This window comes from Pteronotus mesoamericanus, unplaced genomic scaffold (genome assembly GCF_021234165.1).
Source record: "Pteronotus mesoamericanus isolate MK-2021 breed Mesoamerican mustached bat unplaced genomic scaffold, CSHL_Meso_final contig_557, whole genome shotgun sequence".
In the NCBI taxonomy this organism is placed as follows: Eukaryota; Metazoa; Chordata; class Mammalia; order Chiroptera; family Mormoopidae; genus Pteronotus; species Pteronotus mesoamericanus.
The window spans coordinates 4255231-4268553 of record NW_026555200.1 but is presented as its reverse complement, the minus strand read 5'-3'; the positions used below and the strand labels follow the sequence as shown (position 1 = coordinate 4268553).

The following is a 13323-nucleotide window of genomic DNA, read 5'->3' as shown; positions in this document are numbered from 1 at the left end:
GGTGTGACTGCACCTCTCCGAGCCTTAACCTCCACTTCCGAAAACAGTAGGCGCCGCGTCAGAGAGCTGTTGAGAGGACCAGGTGACACAATTTCACGTCAAGCACTGGACGTGATTCCCGCCCATGGCACATGCCCAAGCGCTATTATTCCATTTATTTGAATTTAGGCTTTGCGATAAGTCCCGGGGACTAGAGCCGTAATTCCGAGCTCATTCCAGGGGACTCGGCACCGGGCAGAGGTTTGTGCAGAGAAGGAATTCTAGACTAATCCGGAACCTGGATGCTGCTTAAGCTGTTTTTCTGGGCGGGGTGGGGGTGGTTCTCAGCCCCAGCACCACGGTCTTTCTGGAGTGGGGAGCCTGTCGTAGGGGACTGTCCTGTGCATCGGAGCATGTTTGCCACCATTTCTGGCCTCCGGCCAGCAGAGTCAGTAGCACTGTCCAGTTTTGACAACCAAAAATGTCTCCAGACTTTGCCAAGTGTCCTGTGGGGGGCAAAGTCCCCTCTCTGTCCCTGTTGGGAAACCCCGGGCTGTAATGATGTAAGTGAGGGGGTTTGAGGGTGGGAAGGGGGGGAGGAGGGCAGCCCCTCACGGGCCGCCTTTCTCACAGGAGGAGCCCATGGCGGGGCCCGCCACCCGTGCTGCCCACATGCTTCTCCTGGCCCTCCTGCTGCTGCTGGAGCTGAGCCTGGCAGGCTCCCTGGGACCCGGGACCGCGGCTCGACACCTCCCTGAGAATCACGTCAACCTCCCAGGCCCAGCACTGTGGACACCCCAGGTCAGCCACCACCGCCGGCGCGGCCTGGGCAAGAAGGAGCCGCGGGGTGCTGGCATGCCTGGCCGGGCCCAGGAGGGAGCCGGAGCTGTCGGCACCTCCACCAGGCAGGCCTCCAGACTGCCAGGCGCGGGGGCGCCGCTGCCTGGACAAAGTCCTGCGGGCCTGCTGCAGGACAAGAATCTGCTCCTGGGGTTGCCACTGCCCTACCCTGAGAAGGAGAACCGGTCTCCAGGGAAGAAACGTGGCAGGGAGCACAAGAGACGCAGGGAGAGGCTGAAACTGCACAGAGGTAACTGGGCTGCGTGGTGTCCTCCCATGGAAGGGAGGGGCTGGGTGGGGGAGGGGAGAGGGCTCAGACCCAATGGCCAAGGGAGCTTTAGGGCTGGAGACGAGGAGGAGGAGAGGGACATGTGGCCATAGAAACTCCTGTCAATAGATGATCCTCAGAAGTCAAGAAGTTCTACTTTGTATCTGACCTAAATCTATCCTACTGAGTAGGGATGGACCAGTTCGGTGCCCACCAAGAACATCACTTAATTAACCTGGAAGCATAGAGCTGGGGTTGAGAGCTTAGATTCTGAAGCCAGATCTGCCCAAGTTCCGATCTTGGCTCCATTATTTACTAGCTCTGTGGCCCAGGGCGAGTCACCGGCCTTTGCCTCAGTTTCTCCCTCTGCAAAACGAGGTTTGTGGCCCCCGTGTACCCTCAGCATGGATTAAGAGGCCACTGGCCACGTAGAGTGCTCAGAGTGGTGCCTGGCAAGTGTCAGGGACAACGCACAGCTGTCACTGGTTCATTCTCAGCTTTCTCTTGATGCTGAATCAGTGCCCTCCATCCAACCTGGACACAGACGTCCCGGGGGAGAGGCACCCCGTCGCTATCCCTCCGGCCACCGCGTGTTGGTCCCCTGCAGCGCTCCCGCCCCTGAGCCTTCCTCGCCTTCCGTGAAGTGTCCTCCACATTTCCAAACCCTGTGAACATCTGGCCGCTCACTGGCCCCAGCCGCCCACTCGGTCTCGAACAAACATTTCCCAGCAGTCCCCTCGCTGGCCCCTCCCCAGCCTCACCCGGCCTCCAGCCCCCTGCTGAAACCTGGCTCCCAAGTTTCTTCCTGTGACCAGACTGCCTCTAGGGGCAGGTCTAGAGCTGCAAACAGGGATGGGGCCAGGGTGGGTAGGAGGAGGTGGGTGGAGCCTCAGCCCCAGCTTTCCCTGCAAAGGGCAGGGGCTTGCTTCCCTGCAGGTCTTCTGAGACCCCCCAAGTGTGTGTATGTAGGGGGGCGGGAGGAGGGGAAGCTTAGACTCAGCCTCCCACTCCTGGATGCTGGCATCCTTGAGGCCAAGGCAGAGGGCACACTTGGTGTGTGGATCCGACTCAGCTCAGCCCCACCCCCAGCTCCAGTGGGCCAGTGGACCCTCCTAAGAGAGTAGGCAAGAGGAGGGGGGGGACCACGGAGGTCCGGAGGCCAGGCCCTGCCCTGCTGACCAGCTGTGAAGCCTGGAAAATGAACAGAGCGGATTTGACGATCCCAGAGCGGCCTTGCTGCTCTCTGGGATTCACCTCCAGAGAGAGGAGCGATCCCAACGGACCCAACCAGCCTTAAAGCCAGATCTCACGTGAGAAAAAAGAAGCCAAGAAGAGCCCAGGCCCTCCAGCTTCTCCCAAAGCCCCTTAGCTCCCCACCACCCCAACCTGCCTGGTTACGCTCACCCAACCTCATGCCCATATGGCTCCAAAGGCGGTTTTGGTGGTAAAAAGTACTGACTCTACACTCAGGCCCAGCTGGGCTCGCAGTTCGACTTTTACCAGCTGTGTGCCCCCAGGCAAGTCTCTTAGCCTCTCTGTGCTTCCGTTTCCTCCTTGTGGATGAGGCTGAACGAGTGCCTGCCTCCTAGAGCTGCTGCAGAGCCTAGGAAACAATGCTCGTGACGCAGGACCAGGCCTGCAACAGGGTTCTCATGCACAGCAGGTCCTCTGCAAACAGGGTGATGATTTTCACCGCCCGGCAGGCACTCTCTTGTGTGCAATAAGCTTCAGCTCAGCCTCATTGCCTTGCTCCCCTACTCAGATGTTACCCCTCCAGCAAGGCTTTCATCAGCGATGCTATCAGCTCCCATTTGTTGTACTTACTCCCCTGGCTGCGCCCCGCCAGCCTCGGCTTGGACTTGCTGGGTGCTGCTTTCAACCAAGGACCCTTGGGCTGTCTCCCCGGCAACAGTGAAAGTCCCTCGCCCCTGCCCGTGGTTCCCACCTCCCCGGGAGTGTGGGCAGCGGGAACATTTGCGAACCAAGGGCTTGTTATAGGATGCCTACCGCCCCCTTGTTTGCAGCAGGAAATGTGGGTTCTGCTTTGGGCTGATACAGGGTGGCGAGCAGACAAAGGCTCTGTGTTTACCACTCCATGTCTCAGGCCGAGCCTTGGTCCGAGGTCCCAGCTCCCTGATGAAGAAGGTGGAGTTCGAAGAGCACATGCCGGACGCTGCAATGGAGGAATCTTCTACCAGCCTGGCCCCTACCGTACTGTACCTAACCACCTTTGAGGCAGCACCTGCCACGGAAGGGTCCCTGATCCTGCCTGTCACATCCCTGTGGCCCCAGGTAAGCGGCCTCAGAACTGCCTTGAAGCCAGAAGAGTCCTTGAGACCGCATCATGCAAATCCTTCTTAGGACATCTAGGGAGACTGGGGCATAGTGGTGAGAGGGAATGGGTGCAGGCCGCTGGGGCTAGCCGGAAACCGGGTCTCCTGATGCCCGTGCAGCCCAGCTACAGCCCGGCGGGCACTCTGTCCTGAAAGGGCTGCCACTGTCTGGGAGAAAGTGGTCCTGGGGTCTCACTTCAGGGACAGCCAAGGACGCCAGTGTCCGCTCAGCATACTGGTCTCTGTGCTGAGAAGATCAACGCCCTTGGGGAAGCATTTATACATACCGAAAAGTGCAGAGGATCACAATACTGTAAGAAACCAGGTCCCCGCATTCCAGAATTAACAAGCATTAGTTAAGATTTAGCATGTGCTTCAGGCCTTCAGAGCAGATGTCTGGAGAGCGAGCAGGTGAGCGTGCGGCCAGGTTGCTACCACTGGCAAGTCTAGAGGGAATGAAGGCGGGAGTTCATTGCATCATTCTTGCAATTAACAGGGTGTGCGTCATTGCTCCTCTTGGGTAGCTTTGAAATATTTTCCAAAATAATATCCTAATTTGGAAATATTATCAAAATAATAGCAAATAATTAAAAATGAGCAATAACATATAGGTAGAAGAAAAACTTTACTTTTTAGCAGATCTTTCTTATTCTCTTTTTTGGGTCTTGCACCCCCTGAGATTCTGATAAAGCTGTGGACCATCCCCAAAGAATACAGGGCTGTCCCTGCCGTCATAGGCCCCTGAAGTCCATCCGTTGAGCACCCAGCCCCAGGAGGTTCCTCTGTTGCCCACGTCCTGCTGTGGGCAGACCCAGCCCTGAGACAGCTGGCCCGGGGCTGCGAGGGAAACGGAACCGCGGCCACGGCCTCGGCAGTACCACCATGGAGAGCTGACAACTTCTGCAGGGGCACGAAGGGGCAGGGAAGTGAACTCCCTCCACATGGGTATAGAGCCCCTGAGCAGCCACGACTGCCTCCCAGCACCCCCCGACCCCGACCCCCGCCCTCTGCATGGGTCGCCTGTAGGCACCCTCCTGCTTGAATGTCAAATGAGGCAAATGTCCTGGCGATTGCTGGGGCAGGAACCACAAGGGACTGTAGAGCCGAAGATGAGCTGGTCTCCAAGGAGCCCCTCCCTTGCCCCCTGGCCCTGGGGCCCCACATTTCTGCTTCCATCTGTTGGGGGCTCCACGTTCTCTCCGCTCCACCCTCTTTCTGCAGGCTCATCCCAGGCCTGACGGGGAGGTGATGCCCACGCTGGACATGGCTTTGTTCGACTGGACCGATTATGAAGACTTAAAACCTGAGATTTGGCCCTCCGCGAAAAAGAAAGGTATCTGCCACCCCCGAGCCTGGGCTCCCGCCGCCCCGCCCCCCATCTCTGTTGGTCAGCCCAGCCTGACCTAGAGATGTCCAGAGTGGGGGGTGGGCGGGCCATGGCGTCCACACTGGAACGGACCTCCCAAATGGAAATACCACTATTGAGAACTTGTCACATAGCCTGGGGAAAAAAACTTAGGTCCATACCACAGTTGATCCCATTTTAGAAAAGAGAGAACTCAAGGCAGAGTGTCCAGCCACACGGCAGGAGTGGCAGTACGAGCACTGTGACACAGGTGTCCTTGTGCTTATTCTCTGCTCCGCTGGGCCTCAGCCCCTGACCACAGATGTCCTTGTCCCCAGAGAGACACCGGGGCAAACTCTCCAGTGATGGCAATGAAACCTCGGCAGCCGAAGGGGAGCCGTGCGACCATCACCAAGACTGCCTGCCAGGTACCAAACCAGCGCCACCTTCAAGGCACCGGGCTGGGTGCAGGCGGACCTGCATGGGGTGGGGCGGGCCTTCCCAGGCACATGAGGAGGGACTTCAGGTTCACGGCCCTCTGGGGATAGTAAGTGGCAACAGTGCCAGCTGCCACTTTACTGAGAGCTGCTGCCACACTGTATTTAACCCTCAGAGCCACCCAGAGAAAGAGACCCTGTCACGCCCAGTTTTCAGGCAAGGAAACTAAGCCCTGGAGAGGCCAAGTGTCCCAGCCAAGGTCGCACAGCTAGGAAGCGCCCCACACCTGAGTCTGCCCGGTTAACCACTGTCCCATGCACTGCCTTATGTCAGGATGACACCCCGCCCCCCACCTTCCTCCTAAAATCTGGTTGGGACCCATCATGACACTCACTGCTGGGCTTTGTGTGGCTGTTTCAACGACTTCCTCACCTGCTCAGCCGCTGTGCTCATCAAGGCAGTCTGACAGCAAGGGCCTGATGTTTGGGCTGACGCCCCAAACTGCCGGCCCTGGATGGCTCAGGCGGGGCTTCCCAGAAGCATCCTCTGGGGAGGAGCTGGATGTGTGGGAGGTGGGGGAGTGGGGGGGAGGGCCCGTGCATGATAAACTGGGGAGGAGCAGAAACGGACTGGGAATCCTGCCCTGTGGTCGGTCTCCTCCCGCCGATGGGGGTGCTGCAGAGCAAACGTTGCCTGCTGGGTGGGCAGAAATGGCCCCTGCCCATGATCGCCAGGCCCATCATTGGCTGGGACTGCTCAGGGAACAGCGCGCCATGGGCCCAGCCAGGGTGCCGTCCTGAAGGTGCTAAGTGCTCTCTTCGCTGTTGGACAGCAAATGCCACCCAGGGGGAGAGCTGCCGAATGGCACACCTCCACGGTGCTCCGTGGTTTACTCAGTGGCCAGAATACTCCAGAAAACAGCGGCCGAGCCAGCATTTGGCATTGTGTGAGCTCGACCAACGACTCCCTGGCGGGCTGTTCTCTTTCCAAACCATTGTTTTCACCCTGAGCAGAGAGAAAAGGCTGGAGTTTGGGCCAACTGGACAGTCGCGCTGAGTGCTGGCCCACAGTGGGCGAGGCCATGCCTTGGGCCTGCCTGGGGAGATCTCGCTGCTTCCCGCGGGCTTCAGTTTCCCCATCTGCCCGAAGGGGACGTTGGTGTCCGTGGTCCCTGAGGCCCGCCCCCAGCTCTAAGCTGACTCCACAACGGGCAGCCTCTAGCTGTTCCACCCCCTCTCCCGGGGAGGTGATCCAACACAGCCTCCGCCCTTCCCATGATCAATCAGTTGCCCATCTGGGGCAGCTGGGGTCTCTGCCACCCGCCCGCAGGGGCCTGGGCCACGACATCCATCAGTGGTTCTGGCTGGGAGCCCTGCACGCCAGATGGCCGCACCCTGCCAGGGCACGGCCTTGCCACGGAGATGATGGATCTCCTGTCCAGTGGGACCACGAGCCGGCCGGTGGGGAGGGCCCGCTCGGCTTGGCTGACCATGTGTGCTTGCTGTGCGGCAGGGACCTGCTGCGGCCTGCGGGAGCACCTCTGCGTGCCCCACAACCGGGGCCTCAACAACAAATGCTTCGATGACTGCATGTGTGTGGAAGGTGAGTCTGGGCTCCCCGGGGTGGGGACGCGGGCCTCATGCTCTGAGAACCCCACAACCTGCCTTTCCCCGCCGAAGCTGGTTCTGCGCTGAGTGGGGGACACGGCTTCCCAGCAGAGGGTGGGCCGAGGGGCCTGCAGCGAAGGCGGGGGTGGGAGAATCCCCTGGGAGCCGCAGCCGCGAGCAACAACAGCTTTGCTCGGGGCCTTCCCAATCTGTGAACTCATTTAGTCTCGATTCCTGGCATCGTCTCTTAGATTTGCTTTTCTCACCTCTCGAAATACAAGCTGGCATGATCGCCCATGATCTGGAAGCGGGAGAAGGGAGGGGAGAGGAGCCTATCTCTTTAAATAAGATCGAATCTGAGAAGGCCAGAATTCTATCCCAGGGGAGGCCTTCCAAGTGTGATAGCGGGGCTGGGGCCGGGGTGGCGGTGGGCGGGTTGCCGGGGGTGGATTTCCCAGCACATCCCAGGGAAAGATGCACTTGGCCAGCTACCTCTTTAACTCCTCTGAACTCCCGCGCGGAGCAGGAGGTGCGCTCCTGCCCAGGTGTCCCCAGGCGTGCCCCGGTGTGCCGGGCTCTGTGCTGAGCACATCATCCCCATTATCCTCCTGTGTCCTGAATCCTTGTGCCTCCCGAATCCTCCCAGCCATCCAGGAAGGAGCTAGTATGATCCCCACTTTACACACCAGCAAACTAAGGCCCAGACGAGTTAAGTGACTTGCTCAAACTCACACAGCTAGAAAAGTGAGGAATATTTTTAGTGTTGTACTTTGAACATTTTCAAACACTATATGAAGTAGTCGGACAGGAGTCAGAACAAGGAGCCCCTGTTTTCCAGCGCCCAGCTGCAACACTTACCAGCTCCCTGCCAGTCCGTGTCCTCTCTCCCCTGCGCAGTTCCCCGGCTCCAGAATGGCTTTGAAACAACTCCTCGGAGTTGAGAGATGTTTCATCTGTGACTATTTCGGTGTCTGTCTCTAAAAGATAAGTACTCTTCTAGAAACAGAATACCAAAGTCTTGGCTGTGTGGCTCAAGTTGGTTGGAATGTCGTTCTGTACACCAGAAGGTTGCGGGTTTGATTCCCAGGCAGGGCACGTACCTGGGTTGCAGGTTCAAGCTGGTCAGGGCGCATACAGGAAGCAACCAATCAATGTTTCCCTTTCACGTTGATGTTTCTCTCTCTTCCCCCCACCCTTTCTCTCTCAAATCGGTAAAAACATATTTTCAGGTGAGGTTTAAAAAATGACAAGAATGAACAATAATTACTCACTATCATTCAATATCCAGTTAGTGTTCATATATTCTGAGTGGGGGAATTTGGTTGCAGTTCCTCTGTTAACCATCCCGAGATACACACCCTATTTTTGTTCACATTAGCCTGAAAATTATCTGCTGTGAAAGCAGTAACATTACATAGTCAAGAAGTCAAGAAGTGTTTATTGAGTACCTACTATGCGTCTGGTGCTGTTCTGGACACTGGGGACTCAGCAGCTAAAAGAACCAGCAAGTTCTGCATCCAGAGTCCATTCTGGTGAGATGAGCAGACAGCAATCAAATACATAGATGAGATGTATTTAAAAGCAGTAAGAGCTGTAAAGAAAATAGTCCGGAGGCCTCGTGAAAGGACGGACAGGAGTGGACAGCAGCATCAGCCGCCTGAAGGTGTGGGCGGCGGGGGGAGCCCCAGGCGAGAGGCAGGGAAAAGGCAAGGACCTCGGGCAGGAACAAGGCCGGTGTGCTGAGCGGGGCTGGCACGGGGTGGCCCCAGCGGCACACGGGGTGGCGGTGGGGGAGGCCGGTTACGAGGGTCACACAGGCCCTTGTTGGCCTCATTTGGTTTGTAACCGGAAGGTGCAGGTGGGTTTTAAGTAGGCCAGTGACATGGTCTGACTTGGGGGTTAAAAGCCTCTTTAAGGCTGCAGAGCTGTGAGGGGCAGGGATGGAGACAGGAAGGACCAGCTGGGAGGTGAGAGGGGAGGGGGGCAGCAGGAATGGAAACTGGGGGGATGCTGGAAGCTGCTTCCTGGTACCTGTGTGCAGGGCTGGGGCCCCGTTTCACAGAGGAGGAGGCTGAGGTGCAGAGAGGGCAGGAGGCTTTCTGGTCCAGGGAGCCCAGGACAACGTAGGGGCTGAACCGCAGTCCTCGGCATCCAGGTCCAGCCCCGCTGAGTGAGGGGGGCTTGGCCCTACTGAGCTGCTCATGACTAGTTGGTGCCTGGCTGGCTGCTCAGTGGTGGCCCCTCTGCCCAGGAATCAAAATCAATCCTCCCTTCCTCCCTGGGTCTCTAGTGGGAAGGAACAGCTTTCCAGGCATCCAAAGGAGACGTCTACAAACAAAGCCCCATCTGTTAATTTCCACTGATCCCTCGCGATGGTCGGTTCCGTCAAAACTGTTGCTTCCTCCCTCGAGACTCAGGCTCAAAAAAGAAGACGAGTGGAAGTGGCAGTTTGGCAGCTCCCTCAAGATGGTGCAGGAGGAGATTCTCACCAAGATGCCACCCCAGAGGGACCCAGGGGGTGCCAGGAACCCTCAGGGGGAGCAGGAGCCCTGAGGACTCCTGAGATACCCCCAAACATTGAACAAGGGGCTCAGGTCTGAAGTCCAGCAGTCAGGGCCAGCCTGGGTTCTGGAGAGTTCTGGAAGGGCTTTTGTAGCTACCAGCCATTCCTGCTCATGAACCCTCTGTCTACTCCCAGGTGTCACTTGTGTGGCCACAGGTCTTAAAGCCCAGTGACCCAGGTGTCAATTCTAGGCCAGTGAGCACAAACTTCATAGCAGTCCCTTTATTCTCTTAACAGTGACAAAAGTAGACCTTAAAGTACCGATGTCCTCTCTGTCTGTGGTCACTCCTAAAGGGAAATGTTGGGGTTTACTCAGGCCACACTGACATGTTTTTCCCCATCATCAAGAGGATGTGGCCTTAAATGAAAAGTACCTCTACCCATGGATCTCAGCGGAGAGAGCCGCAGCCAGGAAACTCCCCCCCATGCGCCAGGAGGGCCACGCCTACTTTAATTTCGGTGGTCAGGGAGGGTCTCTTTGACACCTGAAGGCCATGAAGGAACCCGCTCTGCCAAGGGCCTGGGGAAGGGATCTCTGGCTGAGAGAACAGCATGTGCAAAGGCCCTGAGGCAGGAAATGGCTGGATAGATGAGGGAAGGCAAGAAGACTGAAGTTAGATTTCCTTTTGTGTACAATGGGGAGGCTGGGAGGCTTTGTACGGGAGGGCAGAACGTGTGTTCCTTTCAAAAGCCTTTAATAGACTTTTTTCCTAGCAGTTTTAGGTTCACAGAAAAATTGTGCAGAAAACACAGGGTTCTTCTGCAGTTTCCCTTACTGTTCCCTCACATAAGTATGGTACACTTTCTACAATTGATGAACCAATCTTGATGCATTATTATTATTAATTAAAGTCCATAGTATAAGTGAGGGTTCACGCTTCGTGTTTTGCGTTCTATGGGTTTTGGTAAGTGCATGATGGCATGTACCCACCGTTACAGTATCACACAGAATAGTTTGTTTCACGGCTCCATACGACCCTGGTGCTCCATCTGTCCACCGTTCCCTTTCTCCGCATTCAGGCTACTGTGTAGAGGATGGGTTGGTTGGTGGGCAGAATAAAGAAGGGGACGGTAGGAAGAGGCTGCAGGGGTCCCAGAGGGTGTGGGGTGGGAGGATGGGGATGAGATGGGCGGGGAACACCCCTGACCCTCTTTACTCCCTTCACTCAGGGCTGCGCTGCTACGCCAAGTTCCACCGGAACCGCAGGGTCACACGGAGGAAGGGGCGGTGCGTGGAGCCCGAGACGGCTAACGGGGACCAGGGATCCTTCATCAACGTCTAGTGGCCCAGATGAAGGTGCCCCCCGCAGGCCCGGGGACTCAGCGCTGGAGGTTTGGAGAAGAGGGCAATTTGTGTATAACTAGCAGTGGGAAAGCAAATGGTAGGACCCGATGTCTGAGGCTGCAGGCTCCGGCCCAGGACCTGCAGCCCCGGGGCGGGATCTCTGGTGACCTCCCTCTGCCCAGTAGCCAAGGCGCATCAAGCACATCTGTACCCACCACCGCTGGCGGACCCGCTCTCACGGCCTCGGCAATTGGGTGCCCGGTTTTCCGCGATGGCAATGTCGAGAGCGCCCTCTACTGTCAGACCGCCACACTGCAATAACTCCGGGTTTAATTTGGAAAGGAAAAGAAATGGAAACTCCCAGAGATAGGGAACTCGAGGGCAGGAGTGAAGAGTTGTACCTCTTACGTACGTTCCACGCCCTGTGCTGAAAGCGTGGCACACATTATCCTATTTAGTTATCACATGACCTTCTAAAGGAAGTATTATCACCATTTTACAGGCGGGGAAACTGAGGCACAGTTGAGTCCTATGACTTGTCCAGGGTCCCAGATCAATGCTCCTCAAACCTTAACCGGTACACCGATCCCCTGCGGTCAGGTGAAAGTGCAGATTTCTATTCAGTCGATTCCGCCTTTGCAGCAAGCTCTGGGGGCCTGCCCACACTGCCTGTCCGCCCCTCCAGCCCCCCAAGAGCGCCCACCCATGCCTTGCAGGGGTGTCCAACTTTTTGGCGTCTCTGGGCCACACTGGACAAAGAATTGTCTTGGGCCGCACATTAAATACACAAACACTAAAAAAAGTGATGAGCAAAAAAAAAAAAAAGGTTTTAAGTAAATTTATGATTTTGTGTTGGGCCACGTTCAAAGCCCTCCTGGGCTGCACATGGTCCATGGGCCTTGGGCTGGACGCCCCTGCTTAGGGAATAGATGTGGAGCTGTGATCAGGACCTGGCCCAAGGTTGTCTGGCTCCACAACCCACGTTCTTGCTTTGTCACAACTAGACTTGTTGCAGGCTCTCCAGGGCTTTCAGCAAGAGGAGCGTTCCCTGGGAGTCTCTCGCTGGGGTGAAGCTGCAGTAACTAACCGCTCTCTTCCTCCCTGGACCAGGGGGCATCCCCTTGCGAGCAAAACCAAACCTGCACTAAGCACCTGCTTGTCGATGGCATGATTTGGGCAGACGGGCCCCTGCCTTCTGGGAGCTGGCATGTGGAGATACGACAGGTTCCTTAAATTCCCATAGCCCTGCTCGCCCAGTCCTGGGACCGGTGCTTTGGTGTTGCCCTGACGCGTTCCTCCCAGGAGCTCTTTAGCTTTTGTAGTTCGAGCCCTTTGGAAATCTAATTCAGGCATGGACTCAAAAAGCACACACTGCCCATGCGCCTCTGCTTGGCTACATCTTAGTGGTTCCTGGGCTTCCTGGAGGCCAAGCCAGGACCCCCACCCCGCACTTCTGCCACGGAGCCCACTGAGGAGTTGGGGCCCCTCTGAGGTTGGGGTGCCTGAAGCTAACTGCTCCCCCAGGCCAGACCCACGGTGCCCACCCAGAACATCTCTCCACGCAGAGGTGGCTCTAGCGGGCCACCTGGGGGCCCCCAGCCCACGGGCATCTCATTCCAGACCAACCCTCTGGCCCAGGGCAAACCAGGTCTCAAATGACAAAAGCCCTACCCATCCAAATTCTTTGCAGGCCTGGACACCTGCTGGAGGGAAGGGCCAGGCCAACGGGATGCCTGGGCTGTTTACTCCCCTGGGAAAATCAGCCAGGGTCAAGGGGTCTGGCACCAGGGAAAGCGGCCTCATCTAGCAGAAACCGAATATGCTTGCTCTTTTCTCCTGTTCAAGTTCGATGGGCAGGGGAGTCTTGCCGGGTGGGGCAGGGGAACTGAAAGAGATCAAAGCTAGCTCTTTGGAAATCGAATCCTCCATCTGTCAGGCAGTTTTGTCTGTTTGAGAGCTGTGTGTGCCTCACAGGAGGTGGCTGATTGGAGATCACCGGAGGGTGTGGCTCCTGGCAGGAAACCTGGCATTAAGGCTGGGGACAGTGGCTAGATGGCCCAGGACATCAGCAATGGAACCCAGAAGGCCAAGACAGAGCCAGAAGGCCCCACAGAGCCATCACTCCCCACCAGGGCACTTGGAAATTCGCGGCCCAGCTATCTACTTGCTCTGCTGTCTCCATCTGGCTTTTGCAGAGTAGGGTGGAGGTGGCAGTGAAATCCTCTAATCTCCAGATTTAGGGATCCCAAAGCCCCCTCAAGTATTTAGCAAAACTCTTTTGCCAGGAAGTTCTTCCTTAGGTCTATCTTAAATTCCTTCTGCTGACACAGAAGCCAGTTTCTCCTAATCCAGGGTTCAGCAAACCTGACCATAAAGGACCAAACACACATTTTTAGGCTGGGTTCCATTAAAACGATTTATGACACTGAGAGTTGAATTTCATACAGTCTTCCCATGTCACAAGCTGCCATTCTTCTCTTGGTTTTTGAAAGCACACTGAAAAATGTGAAAACCTCTCTTAACTTTGGACCACACAAAAACGGGCAGTGGGCTGGACTGGGCCCGCCTGCCGCAGTTTGCAGTTCCCCGCTCGAGGCTCGGCCTGGGCTGCACATTTGAATAACCTGGGGAGCTTCCAAAGGCACCGGTGTCTGGGGCCCACCTG

The 13323-nt window shown here is 56.8% G+C and overlaps 1 protein-coding gene across 1 annotated transcript; it reads left to right on the top strand.

Moving 5' to 3' along the window:
* Nucleotides 1–621: 621 nt before the first annotated feature.
* Nucleotides 622–10661, top strand: DRAXIN (dorsal inhibitory axon guidance protein). Its single transcript, XM_054579644.1, has 7 exons — nt 622–1069; nt 3192–3379; nt 3829–3831; nt 4642–4753; nt 5104–5193; nt 6716–6805; nt 10544–10661. The coding sequence occupies exons 1-7, from the start codon at nt 622–624 to the stop codon at nt 10654–10656; spliced, it is 1044 nt and encodes a 347-aa protein (XP_054435619.1). The 3' UTR covers nt 10657–10661.
* The last annotated feature ends 2662 nt before the right edge of the window (nt 10662–13323 follow it).

What these genes read in the sequence shown, in the direction of transcription:
- DRAXIN (XM_054579644.1), top strand. Translation starts at nt 622, where the DNA reads ATGGCGGGGCCCGCCACCCGTGCTGCCCACATGCTTCTCCTGGCCCTC. An exon ending in GCCCTCCGCGAAAAAGAAAG is followed by an intron (nt 4,754 to 5,103) that starts GTATCTGCCACC and finishes CCTTGTCCCCAG; the next exon opens with AGAGACACCGGGGCAAACTC. An exon ending in TGACTGCATGTGTGTGGAAG is followed by an intron (nt 6,806 to 10,543) that starts GTGAGTCTGGGC and finishes CCCTTCACTCAG; the next exon opens with GGCTGCGCTGCTACGCCAAG.